This window comes from Manacus candei, unplaced genomic scaffold (assembly GCF_025592945.1).
Source record: "Manacus candei isolate 608988 ecotype Guabito, Panama unplaced genomic scaffold, ASM2559294v1 h1tg000011l, whole genome shotgun sequence".
Lineage (NCBI taxonomy): Eukaryota > Metazoa > Chordata > Aves > Passeriformes > Pipridae > Manacus > Manacus candei.
The window spans coordinates 19,959,691-19,987,033 of NW_026138059.1; the positions used below are offsets into that span (position 1 = coordinate 19,959,691).

Genomic DNA, 27,343 nt, shown 5'->3' on the forward strand with positions numbered 1-27,343 from the left:
CTTTGAAAAAAGTCACATGAGGAGGAAAGGAAGTTTTGACTTTCACATGCCTGTTATTGCTAAGGAAACCACTTCCTCGCTATTCACATATTCAGCATGTCTCCAGTTTTGGCACTCTGACAAATGACATCGTGCTACTGCATCGAGTAACAAAGAAGGGTGGAGAAGGCTGTTAGACAACTTGAAGTGTTTGAAATGCTAGTCCAGCTTTTGTAGGACTGTCAAACTTCAAGTGGGTTCTGTGAGAGTAAGCAGGGTCCTTTGTTAGCTGCAGATGGGATACCTGGAGTTTAGAAATTTGGAAAAAAGGTTCTGGGCTACACGTCAGCAAGCTCAGGTAGCCTGGAGGTTTCCTGGGTTGTAGCAATGACAATATTCTTACACCTCTGTGGATACTGGGAGACAAGTTTTCTGATACAAATATACCTGAGTTATTCTCTGTGCAGAATTTATTTCAGCTTTCAAGTACATACTTGCCTTTTCTTTGGCATTTGGATATCAGAAACTGAGTATGCTTGGTATGTGGTGATTTCATTAAAAGTACTTGGATTTGAATTTTGGGCCTGCAGGACTTTTCCCATTTTTCTGACTTCTTACTCAAGAAATTAGAAAGATTGACAAGCTACCGTTGGTCAGGACTGAGAATCTCTACCAATGTGGGAATATTTTAAAGAGGACTGAAGCAAAATTTCTTTGAGGTAACGTATGTGCAAATCTCAATCTGACAAGAGCAAAATGTATCATAATTAGGCTTATTTCTACTCAGAGATCAAAAAAAAAGTCTAGTATGCTTCAGGATACAAGTGGGCTTCTCTGTAAATATACAATAGCTACTGACATTACTGAGACCAAGTGTGAGGCATGCACAAATCATAGGAATTGAACAGCTAAAGCTCTGCTCAATTTACTGGCAGGCTACTGAGCTTTTGATATGTCAAGATCTATTTGTCTAAACGTTATCTGCAAAGACAACATAATGTAGTGAACTGAGCCTGGGACTGTGGAGGCCAGAAATCAATATTCTAATCTTGGCCCTGCTTCAGATGCATTTGGTGGCTCCAGAGTAGTTGTTTAATCTCCCTGCATGCTTACCAGAGATAAAACAGTTCAAATATAATAAACTCCACTGAAGAGCTGCGCAGATCAGTTCACAGCTTCTGTACACTTCTTTGAAGACCTGAATTGTTATATAAATATTACTATTACATGCAGGACTTTGTCTCTAGGAAAATACATGCCGTGTATCTTAGGATTTGAAATGTCAGGTCTATTTTCTAGCAGATGCCTTTGCCCCATAGAGGCTTGATACACAGCCTGGTGGAAACCCAGAAGCCACAAGGGTATCTGCCATGGTACTATTTTTTTCCCTGCCTCCCCCCCTTTTTTTTTTTTCCAATCTGTTAAAACAGAATTACTTAAAAAATGATTCAGCTGTTTTCTTTCAGAGAACATCCTCATTTTTATTCTGTTCATGGCAGGAGTAGACCACACCTCAACAGAAGTTATTTGCTTAATGCAGAAATAACAAGAGAAGGACCTACATATGGCCTGTTTATTAGGAAGAAAGATTAGAAAGTAGTTGTGATTTCTTCTGGGTTCAAAAACCCTTGAAAATGTGCTGGGTTTCATGTTTCACTCTTTTCGCCCAATATCATAGTTTCTGAGTAATCATCTTACTAGAGGCTTAGCTGAGCTGCACTCATTCCCAAGGATCTCAGAAGGGTTACCTGAGGTGAGACAAAAGATAAGTCACAATGACTTTCTTCAGCTTTTAAAAAACAAAACCAACAAACCAAAGAAATTAACCAACCAACACCACCACAGATTACCTTCTATAATATAGGAAAGGAGAGAAATACTGGCTGTATCTCTCTTCCATGCAGCAAATGAGTTCCACCTACAGAGGACAAGAGTACCAGCTCTTGTCCAGCCCAAAAGAGCAGCAGTTTATGAATTGTTCTTGAAACTGTTTATAAGTGGACATTTTGAAATTGCTAAGAAAAAAGCAAGTGCTAAAACAATAGGGTCTACATTTACTGGTATGTATATTTGTTTTACAGTCATTAGTCCTTGCAGAAATGAGCCCAGTTATCTCTAATGGTCCAGGGTTTTGCCTCCTGTACTAGTCAGCCCTCATGATGCTGTTATAATACAGTTGTTAGCATGGGCTGTAACTGGCAGGTGGTAGCAAGGTTTTGTGTAGCATCAGAAAAAGCTGGAGATATTTGATTTGGTGGGGAGGCAGCAGGGAAAGCAGTGCATGGGGGTGATACGCTCTCGGCAGCCGGGGTTGCTAAGCACACAGCCTGCTATGCCGCTAAGCAGGCAGGACCAGGCAGAGCCATTAAGTCTGGAACCAGCTGAGTATTTAATAAGCTGCACGCTACCATGCATTTACATAGCTTAAGTTGTAGTAAAGCCCTAGGAGTAAAGGGTCAAAAGTGCAGGGCTGGAGGGCTAAAGCCCATGCAGACTGCATCGTATCCTGTCCTCAGTGGAAAAAGGACTTGGGGAGGAACCATAAGAAAATGAGCCTCATTCCAACCAAGGAGAACTTTAAAGGCCAAAAGGCAAGAATGTAAAAAATGTAAATGTAAAAAATAATCGAAGTTGTAGCACATGTGACGAGGTCTGGCAAAACTCAATTATACAAAGGTTGCAGGGTATCTACATGCCCCCAGTAAACCAAGTGTAAGGAGTTCAGTGGAAAGGAAAATGAGACTCCCCTCCTTTGTGGTTTACATGTCTTAAACAAAATGACTCTGTGCTTGCCCTGTGTGCTTTTAAGATTCTGTCATGTGAATCATTTGACACTTATTTATTTCCCAGTGTGTATATTTAATTATATCCCTGGGCATCATCTTCACCCTGGAACTGCCAGCGACCAGAGTTCTGCCTCACGCAGGGACTCTCTTCAGCAGGCTCTCTGGCCTCTCCCTATTCTCCCCCTTGTTAGCAAAGGCTGTTTCAATACAGAGCTACCAACTTTGGACAGGCGAACCCATGTCTGATTTCACTTCCTCTAGCATAATCACAGACTTCAGTGACTGTGCTTTTTGCTTTTCATTTATACTGACGTAACTGAGATTGAAATCTGTCCCACAGCAAATATTTATCAGAGCATATCAAAGGAAAAGCAGACCAGAAGAGAAACAAGCAAAACAGTGAGTGCCATTAAACTTTGCCAAGTTAGATTTCAAAGTCAACGAAAACTACCCCAGAGACACAGAGATAAAATGTAGGACAAAGCAGAATGCTGAAAAAAATAAATTTCCAAACACTGGTGTCCTACAGGACAGTTTTTAATTACTTGTAACTTGCAAAGATTAAGAAGCAAAACCCACACAGAACTAACAATACATGAACAAAGTCAGTGATTACTGCTCTGATGGTTTTGTTAATGTCTTGGCTTTGATATGTATACCCATCATGGCCACCTGCACAGGTCAGGGACTCTTTTCTACAGAGTACTAAGAAAGAAACAGGACAACATCCACAACTGGCTTTCTAAATGATAAAAAATAATGGTATGCCACACTTTAATTAGATAATTAAAACTGTTGCTGCCTTGCTAGATGCCAAGGACACCCAGTTTCTTGGCAACAGACCTCTAATTTTCCTTCTTTGATATCCAGGTCACAGCCATTTGGATTAGATGCTCATTTCCAGCAGCAGTGCACAGCAGGGGTACACAACTTCCCGTCCTGCTGTTGGTATCTCCTTTAAGTTCAGCATCTTGCAACTACATTTATAAAAGCTGTTGAATGTTAAAGCCCTTATAAAGGGTAATTTCTCAGTATTCACAAAGGTCAGGGGACACATAAGCAATTTAAAAATTAGGCAATCCTGTGCAACACCAGCAACTTCTTACATCATGGCAACAAAGTCTCATCCTGTTCTAGCACAAGAACGCAACTGAAAGGGTAAAGCAAGAGAGAGAAAAACTATTCCATCCCCAGCTCTCCAGCTTCTTCAAAAATAAGGTCTACCCCATCCCTGACCATTTGCTATCGCTCCCCCTTACAAGGAAGAGAAGAGGTCTACCTGCTGTCCAGATTCGGTGAGGAAATCACATACCTTTACTGAGCAGCATTAATTTGGTCAGCTAGCTGGAAGAAAAACATGTAGCCCTGAACACTGGTACCAGTGCTTTGCCTGAGCTGATGTCATTTGAACTGAGGAGCAAACTGCAGCCTAAGGATTATCAAATGTCATCAATTCATATGCAAGGCACAGTTCCTTGTTCCCAGTCCCACATGAACTGGAGAGGCATAACAGCTCATGCATGTTTTTGAAAAACAGACTTTTTCATGCAAAAGGAATATAGAGCATGCTACCAAGGGGCAGGTTAGACAGAACAAATCATACAGACCAGAGAGTAGTTACACTGCTTAATGCACTGCTGGAAGGTGCCCAGCTAGTCTGGTGATAAGCAACAGAAGAACCTATAGAGGATAATGCTCTTTGTCAAGTGCCAGAAATTTATTACATTATATTCCTGAGAAGAGCTAAGGTGAATTAACCACAGTAGACATTTACTACTCCTTCTGACATCCCCGAGATCCTGTCTGTAGTGCTGCTGTGGTTGCCGGTACCTTCTCGGCTGATGTGAACCTGTTCAAAGCTAACCAAAAGCCAACTGTCAGGGTTAGCATAGTGCCAAGCCCTTGCCAATAAACCATCCAGCAGGTGTATTAGCTTATGCTTGATGCTACACTAACCATCACTTGGGTTTTGGTCAGCTTGGACTGTGACCAGAACAGGCTTACATGCACTAGGAAAACATAACAAATAACCAGAGCTTGACAAAGATGGTACAGCAGGTGTTACAGCAGTACTGGTTAAATGCTCCTCCCCCCAGCTACTTCAAGCAAAGGAAGTGTTACTTGGTATATGCCTTCTACAGAGAAGCTAATCTGACAAAGCTGGCATATGACAAGATACTTGTATTCTTGTGTACAGCCTGCATCCATGCCTATGTATCACCATTTAGCTCTACAAAGCATCCCTCAAGTTTGATTCTTTTTCATTTGAGCAATTTCATGAAAACAATGCTGCAAAGTGGATTTTGGCTCATGGAGATCATATTTTCTATTACCTGTCCTGAATTTCATCTTCCACTATGGACAGGTGAGGTAAATATCACAAATATTTTGGACGTATTCTGGAAATGAAGCTATGTCAATACTGATAACTTAATTTTTACTCAAAGGAAGTAAAATACCAATAAGCACATCAGAAATACTGACACTGTTTTATTAACATCTGATGATCAGATAGTAGCCATTTTCTACATGATCTTCTGTTGAACAAAGTACACGAGTACTCCAAGGTTATGTTTTGCATGTGCCATCTTCTCTTGAACCATCACTGTCCATCTTCAGTCATCTGCAACATCTAAGAAACCATGGATCAAAGTAGAGCGCAGGTCAGACAGTCTTGGCAACCCTACCATTCTTTATGCGCCGACTCAGTAACACAGTTTATTGTAGTTGGAACACTAGTAGTTTAAAACTCTGATTTAAGATTTTTTTACGGGTTATCTTGTAAAGGAACAAACCACAGAATGATGGCATGCAATTCGAACATACAAATCTGCCCAGAGAGGAAACCTAGTCACCAGCTGAAATCCATAAAATTATTACAGTTTTTAACAAAAAGAATTATATGGTTGAGTCAGAAAATAGAAAAAAAACCCCAAAATCCTAACAAAGAAACTGTATCAGAAGTAATGTAAAACATCAGTTCTTTTTAAAAAAGAAAATCTCTGCAGATGTTTCAGACTTCATACAAGAAGCTTGTTAAGAGGCAGTTTTGTTTGGTTTAGTACAGCTTGTTTTCATCACTTAGAGAATTATTTTTCCAGTTAATCAGCATCTCTCTGTCTCAGATTTACACTTAAAAGGTGCCTATCACCTTTGCATTTGAGTAGTAAAGACTGCTGTTATTTTTATTGAAATCATGACCTTCGTTATTACTACCCCAGATACTACATCAATATCTTTCCTGTTAACTATCCACATATACTTTGAAATATTGTAGCCTACTTTGTTGTGGTCTCTGGTCTGATGTCAGTGCACAGAATTACAGCTCCTTAGACTGCATCACATTTCCCTTTTCTGAGAAAAGTTATTATTTTTATTCCATTATTTCCCCTGACAGTTACTTCAAGCCTGTGATGATCACTGAGTCTTAACTCTTCACTGCTCTTGGGTGGTACGTCACTGACAGTTAGCAATCTGTTATCATGGGATGGCTGCTCAAAAGACTGGATTTTCAAAATTTGGTTTTTAATTAATAGGTATTCATCTCTCAAATCATCCTAGCAGCAGTCTCTGAAAATGGGCATGGAAAGGAGTTTCTCTAATACTGAAACTCAGGCTCCCTTTAATGTAGGATTACGGCATGCTAACCACTAAACCTACTGACCATTTTCTTTCTTATCTAGAAAAGGAGGATCTCCTGACTTCACAAAGGTATTAAAAGATTACACATATATCCATGTCCACTAGAGAACTACATCCAGATTTTGTTTTGAGTGTAAATGTGGCAATGCCACTCCACAAAGAAGTACAGATCTTTCAGAAAGACAAAATCAACTGTCATTGTCCTCCAGTGAAAACTGGAGATCTTCATTTCTCCTCAGCCAACATTTCTTCATGCTTACAGTCCCTCACTTGCAGATGCAAGTGCTTCATCAAGAGATTTTACATGCTTCTCCCCAGCACAAATCCCATAATGCAGCTCATCATCCTTTACAGCAGCCCAGGACATTTGCTTGGTGGAGAACCTTGCTGCCCACTCTCCTGCCTTGCTGACAACAATGACACCCCCCAGGCCCCCAACTCTTGTCTTCATGTAGTCTAATGCAGTGTCCGCTGCCACCTCTGGTGACATTCCTGAAAAGAAAAATAAGATCACTTCATGGCATCTGTCCTGACACTAGTTTTAAAACTCCAAGTTTTACCCCTCCCCACAGAGCCAGTCAAATCTAATTTCTCTCTCAACTAAATCAGCAAGAAATTTCCAGTGTATCAAAGGAACCGTTTATAGGAAGGCTCTGTACAGTTGCTAAGAGCTGCTGTGGTGTGGTGCTGCTGCAAATATTTATTTGAATAGCTTCAGATTTTAATTCCATTTCAGTGTTTGATACAAACTAACTCACCAACTCTATGTTCAAGAGACAATGTTTCTTATGCCATCATTTGAAGGGAAAAATGCCAATTTGCAAGGTTTTCATCACAGCTCTGTCACAAGCTAGGTCTAAAGCATTTACAATTTGAAAAATCCCACATCAAAACAATCACACATTTCAGTCATCATCTCTGTTCCAAGTCCACTGGCTGCAACAGAGCTCAAAGCACATTACTTCACATTGTCATAAGTTATCAAAACCAAAAATCAGCATTACTTCTGAAACTATCAGGCAAGATGAGGTCTCAATGTACTAGACATCAGACAAAGGACCAGCAAGGTAACTTTAGCTTTTCATTACTTGATTTGTGTTAACAGGAATATTTCCTAAATAAATCAAATTGAATGTGAACGTCATACACACAGACCTGTAATAGCTGCAAGATACCTGTTCACTACCAGTTTAAATAAACATTCAGGAACGCAGTTGGCTTGGCCTAATTGCCCTAAGACATATTCCCTCAGTAATGTTATGCGGCTTAGGTTACAGAACAAAAACTGACCTTCATGCTTTCTTTCCCTGCAAATTTTGAGTTAAAACCAAATAAAACCATCAGAGTCAGGATTATTCACAGCACTGGTGACTGACAGGATAAAGCTCCTTTCTCTGACGTACGGGTGACACTGTGACTATTCAAGTCAGTGGCACTGTCTTCAAAGGGTCAGTATTTCACTGTTTGATTTTTCACCAAGACAACAGCTGCCACCATAAGACAAAGATTCCAGCAGCTGCTAAGAATGGCAAAGCAATTCACTCCTAAAATATGAAAGTAAATTTTGCAGCATTCATCCAAAAGAAGATATTTAGTAAGTGAATTACTGAATAGCTAAACAGAATTATGAGAGCTCTGTAGTTGTTCTCGAATATGCAACTTCAGTTCAAGGACTCAAAAGTTACAATAACTTGAGGGTTTGTTTTCAGTGCCTTCATGGAAATGTTTTGGGGGGGGGGCAGGGGGAGTCTATTGCTGACATATTTTCCTGGCAGCTGAGTTATACTTCTGGGCAGGATAAATGAAGGTAAAGCGAGCACTGGCAGGGTGAACAAGAGCAAATCAATTAGACATTAATACATATGGGTTCATTTTTTTTCTTTTTCTCTTTTTTTCAATAAACTTTTTAATTTGATACTCATTTGCCTTTCATACTGATTAATCACAAGCCAGATAACTGCTGTCAATGCATAAGTTTTGCAATGCAGTTAACTTAAAGCCAGAGAAGAAACTGCTTTACACAGTTTAGACTGAATAGAGCTTAGAAGGCTCTATTCACAAATTGAATAGTTAGGGACATAACACAGAGAGTAAGGGAGAGCATAATGTGTTAGAGCTTTGGGAAATAATCTGTAGATTGTATTTTATGCTGAAACTGTCATATCAAAGACTTGGAGAAATGCACCCATTATATGCAAACAGCTCTATAAAGCATAACAAAAATATTCTCAGCTGTTACTCGTCTCTCTACTTACTGCTTCTCCAATGAAAATGTAAATTGAACATTTTCCAATTATTTCCAGTTTGGTTGATCTCAAAGCAAGTTACACTGTACTGCCCCGAAGCTACAGCTTTCTAAAAATAATGGTGATATCTATATTAATGATTCTTGAACTGCATGCAATACAAGTATGTTGTCTGGCTATGTTTATAGGCTGTAACATAATCAAGGGTTTAGATGACAGACTAACTCAGGAAGGTAAAGCTCCAAAGGGTCATCCCACAGTCAGATTATATTACAGTCATACAAGACATACTGTGTCAGCTGTTTACCACATACCCACCCAGTCAGTTTAGTACATTTTCCAAAACAAAATGAAAATTGAAATCATGGTTAAAAAGTCTTAAAAGAATTTCTGTTGCTGTAATCAGAGTTGTTAAAATAAAGACCTTTATAGTTTATTAGAAAGGCAATATCCTACATCTTCTAATTTCAGTTCCAATTGTGTCTCTAGCATTCCCCCTTACTGCTTCCTTAAATGTATCTTACTTTTACTTGTTTTCTATTTCCTGTTCACAAAATTTTAGTTTATAATTGGGAAAAAAATATTAAAGAGAACTTCAGTTAAACAAAGTAGACAGTAATGTCTTTCAATGTACACTGATCTAAAGCATGATTAAATATCAGGCAGCAGAGATAATTCTGTCCAATTCAGCTAGTTTACCTTTATTAATACTTCACTTTGTTTTTAAAGAGAGGTGACCCATCCGCATATCCCTTGGAGCAACTCTTCTGACACCTGTTCTAGCATGGTAGTAGATAAACTGAAACCTGTCATTATCAACGTTTCATATCTTCATTATTTCGGCTTACAGGAAGTTTGGGATATACCTTGCTCCATGTGATAGAGGATCAGTCGGGCTAAGACCACTTTCATAATGCTCTCCCCATGTCCTGTGGTTGAAGTGGCACCGGAATGATTATCAGCATACCCTCCACTTCCTTTTCAGAGGGAAAAAAAAAAAAAACAAAGAAAAAATTCTATATTACAATTCTATAATATAATTTACAAGCCCTTCATCGTTTTCACTGTTTAAAATAGGTACTGAACATTTCATCCTAAAGGTCCATTAGCTTTCTGCATTTCTGGGAGCAAAGTGTCATTAATGCTTCTTTCTCATTTCTGCCTGTTTGAAAAGTTAAATATATGAAAGAGATCAACAACTGTGGGAGCAAGTCAGCTGCCAAGTTGAGAGAGACTACTGATCTGCTTGTGGTACAAGAAGCAGAAGCAGGCCAACACTCCACAGGGATAAGCAAAACTATTTTCCAGAATAGCAAGAGAGGGTATATTAAGGACCAGCAAGATAGTGATGGGATGCAGAATGCCAGGTCACACAACACTACCAGCTGAGAAGATATGAAGGAAGATCTTGTGAGGACATTGGTGAACTGACCAAAGTTTGAGGGGAACTCACCCACAACAGCTTGTAAAAGATTTGAAGAGCCTAGGCTCTAGTGAAACCTCACAAAGCACCCCTGAAGAATCTTCAAAGTCCTCATCACAAGCAGAGTGGTTTTTTTGCTGAACTCCCCCCCCTTTTTTTTGTCCCATCCTTGTTTTGCTGGCACATTCCACACCCTGTTGCTCTCCACCAAGCTTCTGCTTGCTCAATACCCATGTTTCTAGCACATCTCCTAAGAAAAATATTTCCCAGGAGCTAGAAAGAAACATACCACAGCATTATAAACAAGGTACTGGGGGACGGGAAAGAGCCTTAGAAGAGCAATGAAAGTTTCTTCCCTTATGTACTTTCGTGATCAGACCCTTTCAATGTACCCTGATTTACACATGGGAAAACACTGCCACAATCAGTCTGTCGAAGCCCCTTTACTAAACCTCTGATGTTTAAAAGCACAGCTTTTCTGTTTCCAAGCCTGCAGGTGTCTAGTGAGACCAAAAGTTACAAGCAATATGCTCAACAGCACCCAGTTTCACTTGTCCTTCATAGGACCATGTCCCAAACTACGGGAACCCTGAACATAACCTACACAGAAGGATATTTGCAGTCAGAAAGCTGAAGCTAGAAATGAAGCTGAAAGTATAGTCAAATATATTTTGACTATATAGTCAATAGTCAAAATGCAGAGGGTACCAAAACGTTAGCAACTTCATGTGCAAAATAAAGATAGTACTAGTTTCTTCATAATCATATACTGCCAATAGTAGTGCTACTTGAGTTTGGAACATGTTTTACTAAAAATAATTATTTTCCAAATCCCACCTGTATGGTGGAACCCTAAAGCAATCAAATGACAAGTCTGTTCTATGAGAGGAAGAAGTCTGTGGAAAGGATTTTAAGTGTTTCTTTATACTTGGATAAGAGATCTCTTAAAATATTTCCTTTATTCCACAACACATCTATTAGGCTCTGAGGTAGTCTTATCAGGGCTCTCTAAGAACAGGAATTTACTCAAAGTTGCCAGTCACTTTATAATTCTCACTCACTGATAAAACAAATAGTAATTGCAATTACACCTACTTCCTTAAGTATCAAGAAAACAGCATCTTAATATAGAGCAGGCTACATTTTTTGACTTAGTTGAAAGCACAGATGTAAAAAACCACAGCTTTATCAGAATCAACAGAAAGGAAACACAGGAAAAAACTGTTAACATTTATGAAAGAGCAGAAAAAAGAAATTTCCATCCACATTTTCCATACAAAAAAGTGTTGGATGACAATAATAATGACAGCACTACACCTCTACTCCCAATCCTTTCTTGCAATCTCCGTGCTGTAAGAAGCTTGAGCTTTTATACATCCGAAAGTTAGATCTCCATTTCAGATGTACTACTATTTATGTGCGTTTCACTAATGAAAAGGAGAGTGTACAATACTTATTTTTCTTTCTTTAAATGAGATACCTCCAAAAAATGAAAGGTAAGATCCCACACCCCATACCTATGCATGCTGTGTCACCAACACGGCCAATCAGTTTATTAGAGAGTCCTCCAGTGGATGTTGCACAAGCTACATTGCCTTCACTGTCTATAGCAACAGCACCGACTGTTCCAAGGTCTCTGCCAAGAAAAACAGTTCACAAAATTAGATAGAATTAAAGCATACCTGCCAAAGCATGTTGCATTTATTTTCCAGGTAGCTTTAAAAAAAGATTACTACAAAAGAAGTACTGCTCATCATAAAGCTATTTTTGCTATGCTTCTCATTGCAAAAATAACAAGCAATATGTAACAATTCTCACTTTATATTTAAAAGAGTAGAAAACACTCATTTTTTTTTATCTCCCCCCATGACTTGTTTACCTTCATAGCATGGAAATTTCAACTTGGGGAGGAAAAAACCCACAAAGCATAAGCAGACAGGGCAGAAATACTTCTAGTCATCATAGTTCTGGAGTAGTTTTTTGGCTGACACACAACTTTCCCCTAAATGGCAACTCCAAGATGCAACAATTGGCTCCACTGTCTCAAGAGGAGGTTAACCGGAATTATTAATGACAATGTACGTAAATAAGTGAATACAGAAAAGGACAGTAATGTTATGCACGTACTGAATCATTTCCTTCCTGTTCCTCCTCTTTCCTCTTCCTTACTCCCCCTAATGTTTGAATGCTACCAAAAAAAAAAAAAGGTTATTTATGTGCCTTTCAACTAGTACTGCTCACAATGCATCATTAATACATATTTTCGTCTTTGTACTCTGTAGCTAAGCAATCTTGAGGTTTAAATCACTTGGCCAGTAAAATCCGCTGAAACCACACATCATTTTAAAAATCTTCATGCACTGAAGAAAACAGAAGTCTCAACTATTGCTTTATTTCTTTAGCACAGAAAAGACATATATGATAGACTGCTCAAATCATACATGTGTAGTCATGTTCGAAGAAAAAAAAAAGCCTGTTATACTGTAACAGTTGCTACACTGAGAAGCAAGACACTAGTGAGAAGCAACAGTTTGAATATCCACATATTCCAGCATTTCACATAGGAACATAAACCACTATCTGGCTAGAAGCATACAAAAAAAAAAAAAAAGCATAATCTGCATCCTTCCACACAGGAAAAGAATTCGTAATAATCCTTCAAGGAACTAACTCAACAGGCAACTGGAACAGGAATATCTCAGGAAGTTGCCTGGACACTGGTGAGGGTTTCTCTATAGCTCCACAAAATCTCAGCTAATTAAGTCAGACAAAGTCCCTGTGTACCCTGAAACCCACAGTCACTTTCTCAGAAAACCAACTTCCTGTTCGCTCCTGCTTCTGTAAAATATCATACTGTCAGTCCCTACACTTCATTCACGGCAATTCAAAGTTGACTGATGAATCACAGGCCTTACAAACTGCTCTGACATTTCTGTGGATATGGACCTCATCTCCAACTGATATGATGGTGCAGATGGGCTTCCCACCCATCCATCTGTTACAAATGATTTGCTGAAAAGAACATGAGTAAATTCAGTCCTCTCTTGCACATTCATGCGACACCTTTCAACCAACTAAAGTTAGATCCTCCTCAGAAGTTAAGAAAGGTACATCCAGATGTATATTTTTCTAGGTAAGTATTTATCTTAAGAAACTGTGAGAATAAAAACACACAGATCACACAGGCAGCAGCTATCTGTTTTGGTATGAGAGCACAACTGTTGATAAATTCCAAAGTGAGTGTGTCCAACATACCTTATCTGCAGTGGAGCAAATAAACAACTATACTGTATTTCTTACCGCCCCTTTAAACTTTTTTGTTGCTTCAGTGTAACCTTTTCTTTGTTCATCTTCAGAACAAAGGCAAAGAAGATATAAACAGGTTTTTTGCACGGATAGTTGACTCCAAAATATTACCAAGGCAGGCAAAACTGCCCAAGTAGAGATATCATACTATAATGCAATCTCTATTGTTAGTTATTGACAGTAGCAAAAACCTCAGCAAGTACCTCTGGTATACCAGAGGATGCTATTAGGGATTTCTTCAATCAAGAATTATTCTTATATGCTGCATATACTGTGATACAAAATATATTAGTTGGATTTATTCATTCCCTCTTGTCTAAATCTTTCATTATCCAATATCCATGAAGTGACATGTACTTATTCTGTCCCCATTCAACTAATAAGGTATCTGTTGTTTGTCTCTTAGCCCTGCATCAGTAGTAGGGTTTTCTGTTGATTGCTGTCAGGCCCCTTTTTATTTAACACCTCCTCGAGTTATTCATGCAGTGCGATTCACAGAGGGGCTAGGAGCCCATTTACTACAGGCACACTCAACTCCCTTTTTGTGGGGTTCTAAGGCAACCTCCAGTGATTCTTATCAAAGGCATGCCAGAGAATCTTTGGAGTGAGAGACTGCAGATAAATCCAACCACACCTTGTTCTCAGCAAAAGGTGTGCAAGATGGAATGTCGTACATGCAACGGAATCCTAAGCTTTTAGCATAAATGAATGCAGGCTCCTAATCAGCAGAAGAGAAAGGTATCTCTCATGGAGACACCAGACTTTGCCTGGAAAGCCTATGAAATCCCATGGTTTCCAACACTGTGAGGACCAGAGCACTGGAAGTTAAGTACACATCAACCTTCAAATTCCCAGTATGATCTGGTATTATGTTGCCTCTGACTAACACTACTTCACCTTCTGTCTGTTTGCCTCAGGCAAGTTTCTGTGTAATCACTGTGGACATAACAGAGAAAAAGAACATTCCACATGTGATACAGAAAGAAATGAGCTTGCATAAAAAACGACCTGTTTTCAACTTTGTGAACTTGTGCTGATGTTTTGGGCACTGGTTTTCAGAAAAAGAACAGCATGGCCAACACCAGAAAAACTCTTGAGCCCTTCAGAGATACACAAGTTTTCTATTATCAGATATTCCAGAGCAAGACAATGCTGAAATTGAAGATGCCTAACACAGTTATCAGAAAAAAACTTTAAAAATTAAGTAGTTACGAAGAATGAATGAAGACTAGATGCCATACCATTCCAACTGATACGTGTAGGAGACCAAATGGCAGCTGAGGTTACACCATCCTCAAAATTTTTCATAATGAATGGCAATACCACACAGTCCTTGGACAGACCATGTATCAAAAGAAAACTTCTTTTGTGTACAAGATGAACTATGACTGAGACCTTATGGTCAAGGAACAACATCACTTTGTTTACAAGACCATATTTACACTTGCCTTATTAATTTCTTTTTCCTTCTAGCAACCTACTGAAAGAAACATACAGCTTGTATTCATAGCCTTGTTTCAAAGTCTTTAATTAACATGCCCACAGAAGAAATTTACTTCTTTTGATCTACACATTCAGTTCTGCTTCTCTCATTACTACTATTTAAAAAAAATCAGATGAACAGCACATAGTACAGCATATATGTAATGTAATACAGCGCTTTCCTGTGCCACAATCACTGACATACAAATGGAAGCTCAAAACAATTTGGTATTTATCCCTACCTCACAGGCATAAACCCCATTTCTGACACCTCATGTTTTTCATTCCTTTTCATGTCCACCTCACTTTCCCCTTCACTTTATATGAGACTGGCTTGTTTTTCAAGCGACGTTCGTTTTGCTGTTGGGCAATACCATCCAGTAGCATCTCACTTCATACCCACCACTGAACTTCTTGGTCATTTTTTTCATTTAACTGATGTCATTTAACTACCTAGTCCAGTTTAAAGACAAATCTGATCATCTACTTAACCGAGATCAGCTTTCTTAAATTTTTTTCATGGACTTGTTTTGAAATGTGTACTGGAGGTTTTCTAAAATCACAGTTCCTCCATGGAAAAGAACTACACAAAATTACACCTACTGTTTTTTAAAGCTGCTCTATGCTCTTCTGTAACTGGTGATTTTAAGAGGAACAACGAGTTCTGATTTTGTAAAACCTATGCTATGTTACAGTGACAAACAATCTCCTTAAGCAGCAACAAGTTTATTAGAGTTTGTTCCAGTCATTTAAACTTGAGCAAATTCATTGAAAGCTTGATTTTCCAGTACTTTCACTGAAGACATACTGTAAGACTGTATCAAACCATGTAACATTTGAAATACAGGACTTCAAGGGAGTTTGTTTGTTCGGTTGGTTTTTTTGGTTTTGCATGTTTTCTTGGTTGATTTGTTTGAGAGGTTTTGGTTGGTTTTTTTGGTTGTGGGTTGTGTTTTGGTAACCAAATGGCACAAATTAAATTACCTGAATTCAAGAAAAATTTTACCTACTTCTGAAAATCTTCAGGGTTGAAATCTGGTTCAAGGTTCTTCCTCCATCTCTCACGGGATCTCTCGGTTACCAGTTTCTCCCCTGGAATCTCAGGAATACCCATGGCCCGAGCAAACAGGTGTGCACCCTGATCAGTCAGCAGCATGTGCTTTGTCTGCAGAAGACAGACGTGAGATTCATTGACAGTTCTTGTTTTGTCTTGTACTGAGCAGCTTTGTACAATCACTCTTTATTTTTAGATGTATCCACATAAAGAAAATTCCACATTTTATTTTTAAACTTTCTAGATTTCTATGTCCATATGCCCTTCCACTACAGCTGAAAAAAGTCAGCTCTCCAAAACACAGGTACAAAATTTCATCATTAGTAGAAAACTGCATTTATCTAGTGCACATTTCCTATAACGGGAGAAAAAAAATTGGTAAATTTGTTCTTTTGCTAATTTGTATGCAACTTCTTTGTACTGTTTCCAGTCAATCACCAAATCTCTACATAACTAACTGTTTAGTCCAGTTAACTAAGGGATATAGAAGGATTTTACTTAGAGGAATGGTAAATAAACTCCTGTTCCATTTAAAGGCATTACACATAGTAAAATAACCAACAAATGTAAATATCATATACTGAAGTGCTTTTTAACATAAGCAGAACAATTTTATTTTAAACGTATCCTTCAACTAGCTGCTATTCTTATAGACTCAGAATTTCAAATTTAAGAACAGAAAACTGTTCTAATGGGCTCAATCAAAATACATTTGCCCTCTTCTAAGAACATTTGCAAGTTCTATTTGGATTCCTTTATTTATAGAGCACTTTGACCAGATTTTAATTCAACAACCTTAGTTAATTCCATGCTTCAAAATTTGTACAGCTGGGTTAATTAATATTTCAGAATAACTTGCCAGATAAATTTGTTTAATTAATCCTTAAACTTTAGTAGTAGCTCTAAAATCTGATTTGTTTGTTTGGGTTTTTTTTTTTAAATCTATGTCAAAAAGTAAGCATCAACTTTTTGCACAACTGCACAGCTGTTAATCACTCATCAGAGCCTGGGAAGGCTTTGTAAGAGCAGTGGTCTGACTATACAGCATGGAGTAATTTCAGAGCACAGCACCTAACTTCAAGCAAGGTCTTATGACCATGCAGCAGCACAGCACACAGGCACCAGCTGAGGTTCAAAAAGTAGAACCACTTGATGCTGGAGGCAGCAGGCCAGCAGAGCCTTGCAAAGCACCAAAGTGGCACATATGCAGCTCTCAGCCAGAAGCCAGGACGGCATTTCTGTGTCATGCTATATTCTGCAAGACATTTAGATCTCAAAGCTTTGCATTTTTACAATGTTGCAGACCATCAACTTCTGTTGATTTCTAAAGCAATGACAAGTAATCACTATCATAACCAACCCATAGCACTGCATTGTTTATTAAAGGATTACAAACAAACATCTTCCCAAATCAGACACTGATCTCTACTTAAGCCTATCACAGCCTCTGCACTAACCCCTTTGGACAGTTACAGGTGAGGGAAACATTCCTGATGATGTGGTCCTGAATCAAACATTTTCTAAAATTTAAATGCCTTTTAATTAATCCTCAATTCATGAGAGTATTGCTTTAGGGAACAAGAAAAAAGGTTAAAAGGAATAAGTCCTCTGTATATGTGAAAGAGTGGACATCAGGCTTATGTGCTGAGTGACATTACTGGACCTACCTATTTCTAACATAAGACCTACCTATTTCTAACAAAGCTGGTGAGTAGTGTTCTTTGACTTGAAAGCCAACTTCTTAGTGCAATACTGCCCCCCTCTGCCACTGCCACTAACCCAATCAGAAGTACACGATCCAAAATTCAAACTAGTTTTGGTTTTTATCTGTGAGTGTGGGGTTTTTTTGATTGGTGGAGTTTTTTTTCAGGAAAGACACTGCAATTTTCTTTTGTCTTTATCTGTAGCAGGAGGATGTGTCCTCCATCACTTGATTTCTTCAGCAATTAAGGCTATATGGTCCTTTAAATAAGATTTTTAAAAATACAGTTTTTAACTGTATTTTACAGTGATAAATGGAAGTTATTTCTAAAAACTTTTTCCAAGTGTTCCCTCCCATATGCAGATTCAGATAATATACCTTCCTAAGCTGCACAAACAAGAAATACTTGCATAAAGAGGAGTAAGCTTCTATGATAGGCTTTTGTAGTTGTTTTCTTTTTTTCTTTTTCAGTCCTTACTGGAAGAAGTTCTCTCCAACACATCTTGTCAACCAAAAGAGATGGTAGAACAACACAAAAGCACATTTTTCTGTCTCATCTGTCCACAGTTTCATGAATATGGTTGCTAACTTAGAGCGCCTAATTTTTCTGGGAGACGTTTATAAAAAGTAATTCAAAAGGAAAAAAAAAAAAAAAAAAAAGGCGTTCCAGACATCTTACTAACAAGAAGAAATGCTGGCAAGTTCAGTTAATTTCATGGGAAATGGGGAAAATCTCCCAAACTTCTGCAGCTGACCTGAAATTCAGATCCTCATGTTTCTTTATTTGACAATTCTGGCAGCGCAGAGCGCAGCAAAAATCCAGCCCTTTGCATTAAGAAGTCTGTGTTCTAAGCTAAATTCTCCTTTGTCTAATGTAAAGAGCTGCAAATATAGTAGGGGAACACATATGCAGTTCAGGTATAGCAATAAATTAGTTCTCTAATGTTCATGAGAAGCCTATCTAATGAAGTGTTGGAGCTGGGAGGGGTTACACCCCCTATTTGAAAAAAAAAAAAGTCATTTCAACGTATCATTCCATTTATGTTCACTACAAACAGGAATAATTCAACAAACATGTAACTGTTTTCTCAAGAATTTGTAACATCAGTGAACATAGTAAAAGACTTGCACCTCTAGAAGCTCTGTGATTGATAGCATGGTAAATTCTGAATAGAAATTACTGTGGTGTCCTCCTTTTTTCTACTTGATAGGTTTGGACAAGTTTAAGCCCAGTGGGAAACCGACATCACAAAGGCATAAATGTGTGCAAGAACAATCTCGAGGAGCTACTCTGGCCACCAGATGGAGCCCATACTGTTCCATAATATGATGGAAATACAATTACAAGCAGATGGGAGGGTGTTTTTGGTTGGTTGGTTTGTTTTCAGAAACTGCAAGTTTCAAAATTCTTTATGGCACTGAGGCATCTCAAAAACAATGGAAAATAATTACACATGCTTAAGACCCCAGGAAAATTAGTCTTATTACCCACTGGTCACAAAGTTGAAAAAAATTTAATTATGCACAGTAAAACAAAACACACCATGAAATATACTGTGAAATAGCCTGGGTTGGTGTCCCAAAATTCCTGTCCAAGATGAACAGAAAAGCAGAATCAGTTGGTATTCCCATTTATAATACCTGATGGAGAAGGAGCAGAAACTCATCTTGAGCTATATTAAGCAATTTAGGCCATTTACATTTGAACTTTATCATCTACAGAGATTTTTTTTTGTATCTGGGCAAAAATGTTAAGGCTTTAGGACTACACCATTATACTTGGTCCTGTACAGTAGAATTTATGATTTTGTTTCAAATTTAGCCTCAAAACTTTTGAACACCAGAAACTACACAATGACAAAAAGACCTTGTAAGAGACAAGATGGACAAAGGAGAGGGGTCTTTGTTTGCTGGGTTTTTTTTCTTTTTTTTTTGTTTCTTTGATTTTTAAAACAGAATTTGTAAAGTTATGTTCTCAAAATCCAACAATATTGTGTTCACTTAAATAGGATTTTGTCATGGACAAGACAAGAAAATAAATCAGTGATTCTGGAATATGAAGTGAACAATGGGCATTAAAAGAAGTTCTCCAAGAATGAAATTAAGTGAAATATAAGACGTTAAAGACATCTCCCCTCCAACTCTTCACCTACATTCACAAATTTTGAAAAATTTGGTTTTGTGAAGCTGTCTACCACCTATACTTACTATTGTTCTAGCTGAATGACAAAATAAAAGCCAACTGAAGGAAAAAAACCTTATTCATCGCAAGTTTTAACATTATTAAACGTATGTCTTCCAGAAAACAAAGCATTTATATTATATGTGTTAGTGAAATGTTCTGATTCTAAAAACAGGACTATCCTCCAATTATGGACATGAAAAAATCCTATCTGCCTTGGAGGCCACTGAGGACAAATTAAATTTCAATCAACTTTATAGATCACCAAAAGAGGTTTGGTTTCCTCAAAAGTCACTTTAAAAGGTTAAAGAAACATAAAAGTCTTCTTTGTTCATAAGTGAATATGAAACCCTTTTCAGCAACGGGGCAGCTGCATGAGCAGGATGAAAAGTGTGAACTCCAAAGACAGTACAAACTCTTTGATCACTGCCAAGTAAAACAGATGCAAATATCACACAAATGATCTACTCCATCCTGACACACACCAGTAGCCACCATTTCTGAAAAATAAGAGAAGTCTGTTGTGGCAAATATTAGGTGGACTTCTTAGTGGAGTAATGGGGGACTGATCTTATGTAGAAGGTCAAGTAATAATCATTTCGCTGCCCTGATAAATTTGATTCTCTTGAAAACTCAGTCACCACCCAACAGAGCTACTGTTACCCTCTGCTGCTGGAAGACTACAACTTTGCACCAGAGCTACCATCTGACAGGTCACAACAGAAAAGATTATCTGGAACAATGTAAGAATGCATTACATAGCCAAATATGTAATTGGGACATTTAATCCAGTGCCTTATCACTGCAAAGTGAACGATGTATTATCCAACTTTAATCTTGCGAGATCAAGCAGAAGACTCAGTGACAGCATAAAAGCTCTTCAAAAAACAAGTGAACAAAATAAAGAAAATAAATATCTTGAACACCAGTTGTGGAACTACAGGAGACCAACATGCATATTTCAATTTCTCCTTGAGAAAGCAGAATTTATGTTTTCTTAGAATGTTATTTTTTTTTATAAATATCTCTCAAAAACCCTTAAAATAAAAATGCTTCATGGTCACAACCATAGCTTCCAAACACTTTCATCCATTTCTCCCTTATTTCTTGCCTTAAAGCACTACACAGATATCATCATTGATGTGTATCAATATACTGGATGAAGTTCTAAGGAAAAACATGCTTTATAATCAGCATACCTTTTCCATAACAAGTCGAGCAAGTTTTACTGGGTTTGCTATGCATTTAACTGCAGATACTGCTCCAGAGTCTAAATTTTTTCCATCCATTATAATGGCATCCATTTCTACTTCACCTTTTTCATTTAGAACAGATCCACAACCTAAAGACAAAAGAAAAAAAATTAGGGATGAAGACAAAGAGAAGAAAGTCATTAAGACCTAACCACCAGGTGATTCAATTATTAGCTCTTATCAAGCAACTTTTCTCTTTCCCAGTTTGCTGACTTACTGAAAGTATCTCAGCAGAAACACTGCTGAGTATAACCACAAAATCCAGCCATTAAGAGAAGTCTCACAGAGTACAACATCTACTTTAAAATCAAGTTTTATTTTTTGTAAGATGAAAAACACTTCCAATCACATCCCAAATTATATACTTGGTGCAAAAGCTAAAACAACAATCACGAACAGAATTCTTTATTCCTCAGATCACTTTTGAGTGCACAAAAGTATTTTACCTTACAGTTCTTCCAAAGGAGGATACAACATAACCTAAAGAAATACTATAGCATTTGATCCTATCAACAGATTAGTGTCATATAACACTCCAAGAAACTGCCAAAATAATGGAGCAGAATAAAAGCATCCACTCACTACTGTAGCAAAAGCCTCAAATAAGTTCTTCATTACCAAATAAAAACAGTAAAGTAATTTAAAAAAATAAAAATTAAGGAATAAAATGTTGGGTAGTTATTTTCTTCTATAATTATCAGTGCTACTACTAATCTAATTGAAAATTAATGAGATAAAAAAATGAGACAATGCAAATAGGGTGGGGTTTTTAAGTAATGCCAATAACTGTATCACAGGGGAATAACACGTTTTAAGTCATCAAATGCACAAGCCTTGCTAATAAGGATGGTGAAGACTAAACCTAAAAAGAAGCAAAAAGCCAAACCAAAACATGGCAGATTTACACATTAGCTCAGGTAGAAAGACCTGAACACTGCAGATAGCTGAAGCAATTTTTTTCTTTCTGTTAAACCAGTACTAAAGCAGGTCAGAAACCACTGTTAATAACTGACATAAGACTTCTATACCAGTGTACTTCAGACCTGAATATATGAAGTTAAATCCCCTGTAACAAGAGACAACAAAATCCTGTAATCCTCCTCCTGTAATCTCCAAAACTTCCCCTGCCACATACAGACACACTCCCCAAAAGCTATTTTTTGCCTGTCTGCGACTGCATAAGCTATTCCAGAGTTCAGCCCTGCATCATTCACAGTGTGTTAATTTCTACACTGATCTGTAAAGAGCTTACAGGTTAATTGCCTTGTGCCATCCGCTTTAACATAATTCTTCCAGCTCTTCCTTTATACTGGTAAGGAGTTATTACTCTTTGTTTACTTAGCTAAACCCTGCCATACTCTTTTAACTTCCTTTGACAAGGTAGGCTTTCTAGCCTATGACCTTGAAATTCCCACTAGAACTAGGAGATTCTTAAGTATCAGTGACCAGAACCACAATTCCAAGGGAAACTCTACCAGGCCCCTTCACCACTGCATTAATAGTATTGTATGTCTACTGGACATCTCTCATGGGATACAGTTTAGGATTTCCTAAAATTTCCAGATTGAGCAGAAAACAGATGCAGACAGTTTCTTCAATCAAAGGCAGCTTCCTACAAAACCCTCCTCTTACAGCTAGTGAAGAGAGACAGGTGCTCTCTAAGAACAATTCATCCCACTTGCCATAGAATCATAGAGAGGCCTGGTTTGGAAGGGACTCTCGCCATGGGCAGGGATGTCACCCACTAGATCAGATTGCTCAGGGCCCCACCCAACCTAGCCTGAACACTTCCAGGGATGGGGTATCCACTATTTCCACAATTCCTACATCTTAGCTGTATAGTCACCTTTTTCATTCCACTGACCACCATGAAAGTCTGTACACTACAACAAAGCTAGATACTGAACTTCAGGTTATTTCAGGTAGGATGAGTAGGATGGTTACAGACTGCCTTTTCATCCATCTTTCAAAGCAATGGGTAGGGACTACCAGCCACCAAGGGCATGGTATCCACTGGCAGCAGTGCTGAAAAAAAAAAAAAAAGTTTGGCTCACTTGTTAGCAAAAGGCTGGGAAAAGAACAGAGACAACAGAAGACAGAAAATCTAAGGGGACATAAATAACGAACCTATGAGATCAGTCAAATCACACGTGGGGTACTGAGAGGAGTACTCCAGTTACCTCTGTCTACAGATAGACAAATCTGTCCTGCGCCCTGCAAAGGCTGCAGAAGAGTGTGCAGGGACCACTACAGTGTCAATTCATATATCTGCAGTATTCACACCAAGTTGATGAACACTGCTAGCCAAAGCTATCACATGAGGTAAATATAACCAAGGCCACTTCCTCATCACAAGCAGAACTGGATGACTTCATTATGCTGCTCAAGTCACTAAAATGGTAGTTTTAGACAACAGTATAGCTTCTGAGCCCTTCTACCAAGCCAACATTGAGATGAACCTACACAGAATGGCTACACCCTGTATTTCAAAAAAGGACACAACCTGATCGTTATGCCCATTCTTCCCCATGTTTATTGCTGTCTCTTAGCAATGTCTGTGTTTTCCTAGAAAATATTACAGCAAACCAGATTTTTTCTTTTATAAAGATAAATACCACACAGTGAGTTTTAAACAGCCACTCCAATCAGCATCCTCTTCACACAGCTTTCACCTCATTTTTGCCAGCTACTCTGAACAGCTGTATCTAAGGAGTGTTAAGACAATTAGATATCTGTAAGTGATTACCAGACTATTTGCCACATGTAGATCAGCACAGCCAAACCTGAACAAGTGCTTAAGGCTCAAGTCCAGTTAAGTAAAAAGTAAATGAGAGAATGCCACCCTGATACCATGTAATAGTACACACCACACGTCTAAGTTTGCTTCATGATTTCAGCTTGGACGCTCTAAAAATCAAAATGTTCAGCCCAAGTCAGTAACAAAACACTGAAAGTTTCATACGAAATAAAAGCTCTCCCTTGCTCTCAATTGCAAGGTAAGCAGGAAAAAATGAACCTCTGCAAACTAACTGAGCATATAACTAATAGTTATGTTATCTTCCATGTTTATTCCTGACGTAGGTTGGTAAGAATGCTTTGGTTTTTTTTGCTGAAACTTATCAAAATCATAAACGAGTCATATCAAAAGGAGAAAATATTTGACAACTTCCATTAACATTAATTTACGTTACTCATTAGAAAATCCAGTTATGAACTCTTTCTGCATAGATTCACGACTCATATACCATTACTGCATTACTTCTGTAATGTTATTTACAAAATAACTAATTGTAAGCATCAATGAAGAGAAAAACACCTAAAATCCCCAAGAACAGCATTCCTCTGATAAAGGACAAGTGTTAAGGCTTAAACAAATGCAGCAAGCTACATCCAAGTGCCTTGAAAATGAATGTTAATTAAACATATACTCCATAGTAGAGTCCATGTCTTAAAACTGAGTATAAATGACACAGTAATGAACAGCTCCACATGAATGAAATGGGAGAAGAAGAATGAGAACAGAGTAACTCAATTTCCTCAGTGTACTCATGAGAAACTGCCACACACGCCATGCTGTTTTATACTGAGAAATCAACTGTTTTGTGACACTAGTATTTACTCCACTGCAATGTGCATAATTCAATAATAATGCAAGCCAGGATTTTCAGAAGCATCAGGGCAAAACACTTGAAACACAAGACGATTTTAAGCCCACTTAATTCTTGAAAAATTACCTGCATTAAAATGAGGATCATCTTCCATTGACTGTACTGCCTCCTCAACTGCATCTACGGCGCTGCCTCCCCGTTTCAGGACACCATAACCTTGCAGCGCAGCTCTGACAGTGCCAGCACGACATCCCTCTTCTCGCTCTTTGAAGATCCGTCCAGCTCCACCATGCACCACGATGACAGGCTTCATTCTGCCAAGTTCCTCCCAAGGCTTTTAGCTGAGCACACCTGTCAGTTGTTTGGAAAGAGTGGTCTGCAGCGCGTGCTCCTTTCTACATGGAGAGAAGACTGCAGGTTAGTTAACAGATACAGGCAGTTTGATTGCAACCATTTTACCTTCCAGAAAGTGAAGTACTCACGAGGGAGCTCCTAATTCAGGTCTGGACAAGGCCCCAGGCAACTTGGTACAACTTTTAAGGCCAGCCCTGCTTTGAGCAAGGGACTGGGCCAGGTGGCACAGGAAGGGCCCTTTTCAGGCTAAGTTATGCTACAATCTTGTGATTTAGTATGAACCCTGTCTGGTGATAATACATTACAGACAAACAAGCATTTGAGGTCCTGCTAGCTGCTGTTTATTTTAGATGGGTAGCCCCACTGTCTGAGTAGAGTAATATATAACCGGCAACAAAAAAAAAAAAAAGGCAGCTAACCCGACCTGAGTTAACAGCTTACCCAGCTCAACCACCTGGATCCCAGACCTCTGACCTCTTGCAAAACTTTGAACTTCGTGCAGGAAAACAAGGCGTTCACACCTGGCAGGCAACAGCTCCTTGTTACTGCTCACGGCCTCCTGAGAGCGAAAGAGATTGTTGCTACGAATCTCCGATGATGCAAATCACATTTTTGATTCTAGAAAGAAGCAAAGAAGCAGCAGCAGCCTCATCTCCCACTGAAATCTAGGGCATCTCTCAGTGAAAATTCCCCACGTGGAAAGTTTCTCGGGGACAGCTATTTCTGGAGACTGTGAAGAACAAACTCTAACTCCCTTCTCCCTCATCCCGCAGGCAAACCTTTCCGACAGAGACTCCCGCAGCCCAGTTCCTCTCTCTCCTGCTGCCCCAGGGCGGGGGGCCGCCGGACGGGATGGCAGCAGGCGTGGAGCCCAGCAAACCCCATCCTGGAACGCCGTGGGGCAAAACATCCCCTAAGCGAGGCCGTGCAGGCTTCTGTTTCAACCAGTAGCTACACTCTTCCCATGCTCTTCGCGGGCTCCCCTCAGCCCCGCACCCAGCCGGGGCCCACTGTACCGCTGTACCGCCGGCCCGCCGCCAGCCCCCGGCCCCGCGCAGAGCGGGAGCGCGGCTCCGGACCCCACCTGCGGCCCTGGGCGCCGGCCCGGGCGGGCGCAGCCGCAGAGCCCCGCGCCCCGCAGCCGCCCTTAACGGACATGGCGCCCCCCGCGCGCTGAGGCACGCCCGCAGTTAAGATGGCGGCTGCTGCCACCCGTGCCCGGGCGGTACCGCCCAGCACCCTGCAGGGGCCGGGCCGCTCCCCCCGGCCCTGGACTGCCAGCAGTGGGTGCTGCCGCATCGTGCACCCCTCGGCGTGCTTCTCCCCTCAGCCGCGGTGCTTGCTGTCGCCGCGCTGTGCGAGGCCATAGTGTCGCATCAGCTCATCTCCTGCCGCCGCCCGATTTCTCCTCCAGTTAAATTAGGAAAATGGCACACCCCCCACTCCCCGAAAATCGATGCCTAGCAGCATTTCCCGTGTGCCCATTCTTCCCCTTCCCTCCGTCCAAGCCAGATTATTCCCATTCCCAAAGCTCGGGCTGCCGGTGCAGTTGCGTAAGCGAAAAAGGGTCTCCGGTTTGTGGGGAGCATCGTGCATCCCAGCCTGTGTCAGGTTGGCACAGGCCAGGTGTGGATAAGGTGTATGGGGCCCCACTGATGCAAAACTGACAGCAAAGACAAGGAATAAGCTTGATGTTTATTTTAGTTTTAATTATAGGCTGCTGGTGGAAAAAATAGAGTTCGTTAAAAACCCCCACAATTCAGAATTTCCTCACCTTTGTAATTAGAAGTGTGAACAAATAATTCTCAAAATTATACAAACTGTACCCAGCAAGCATTTGGACGCCTTCTCTGACCATTCCTGCTTAGTTCACCACCGCTCTGCTTCGTTGTCTCTGTTGTGTTGCTGTAGTCCAGGCTGCAGGGAGACCAGTGGATGCAGCCTGCTGTGGCCATGCAGGGAGTCACTGATGTGGCGATGCAAAAGTCACTCAATTCAAGATCTATTTTGATCCTGAAGGTTGGTTGAAAATTAATTAGTGTGGTTTAATTAAAAGGAACTACGCCTGATGGTTTTTCATTGTCACTGATAGGATTAACAAAGAGGAATTTAAATTTCTTATGTGAATTATTTAAGAGTGTTCCCTGTTTTTATAGAATATTTATCTTGCTTTCAGGTAGTGTCAAAACAGGAAATGAATGCTAGTTAGATTAAGCAGTTTAGAAGAATTATTTCGGTTGTTTGCATGGACAGCTGAACACTAAATTTATATAGTAACTTTAAGTTGAAATTTTAATATTAGTCTAATGTTACAATTCAACAAAAC

The 27,343-nt window shown here is 39.4% G+C and overlaps 1 protein-coding gene across 6 annotated transcripts; it reads right to left on the reverse strand.

Annotated features, from left to right (window-relative positions):
* Positions 1-5,242: 5,242 nt before the first annotated feature.
* ASRGL1 (asparaginase and isoaspartyl peptidase 1) lies at positions 5,243-26,234 on the reverse strand. Of its 6 annotated transcripts, none has more exons than XM_051777741.1 (8): positions 26,102-26,234; positions 25,459-25,576; positions 24,790-25,014; positions 21,002-21,144; positions 15,875-16,029; positions 11,594-11,712; positions 9,520-9,630; positions 5,243-6,899 (listed from the first exon to the last, which is right to left on the reverse strand). In XM_051777741.1, exons 3-8 carry the CDS (start codon positions 24,974-24,976, stop codon positions 6,664-6,666), a joined length of 951 nt encoding a protein of 316 aa, XP_051633701.1. In that variant the 5' UTR covers positions 24,977-25,014; positions 25,459-25,576; positions 26,102-26,234; the 3' UTR covers positions 5,243-6,663. The 6 variants fall into 6 exon arrangements, with proteins under 6 accessions (XP_051633701.1, XP_051633696.1, XP_051633699.1 ...); XM_051777736.1 differs by having other exon boundaries at positions 24,790-25,054; XM_051777739.1 differs by having other exon boundaries at positions 24,790-25,058.
* Positions 26,235-27,343: the final 1,109 nt, after the last annotated feature.

What these genes read in the sequence shown, in the direction of transcription:
- ASRGL1 (XM_051777741.1), bottom strand. Translation starts at nt 24,976, where the DNA reads ATGAAGCCTGTCATCGTGGTGCATGGTGGAGCTGGACGGATCTTCAAA. An exon ending in CTCGACTTGTTATGGAAAAG is followed by an intron (nt 16,030 to 21,001) that starts GTATGCTGATTA and finishes TGTCTTCTGCAG; the next exon opens with ACAAAGCACATGCTGCTGAC. An exon ending in AACCCTGAAGATTTTCAGAA is followed by an intron (nt 11,713 to 15,874) that starts GTAGGTAAAATT and finishes TTTTCTTGGCAG; the next exon opens with AGACCTTGGAACAGTCGGTG.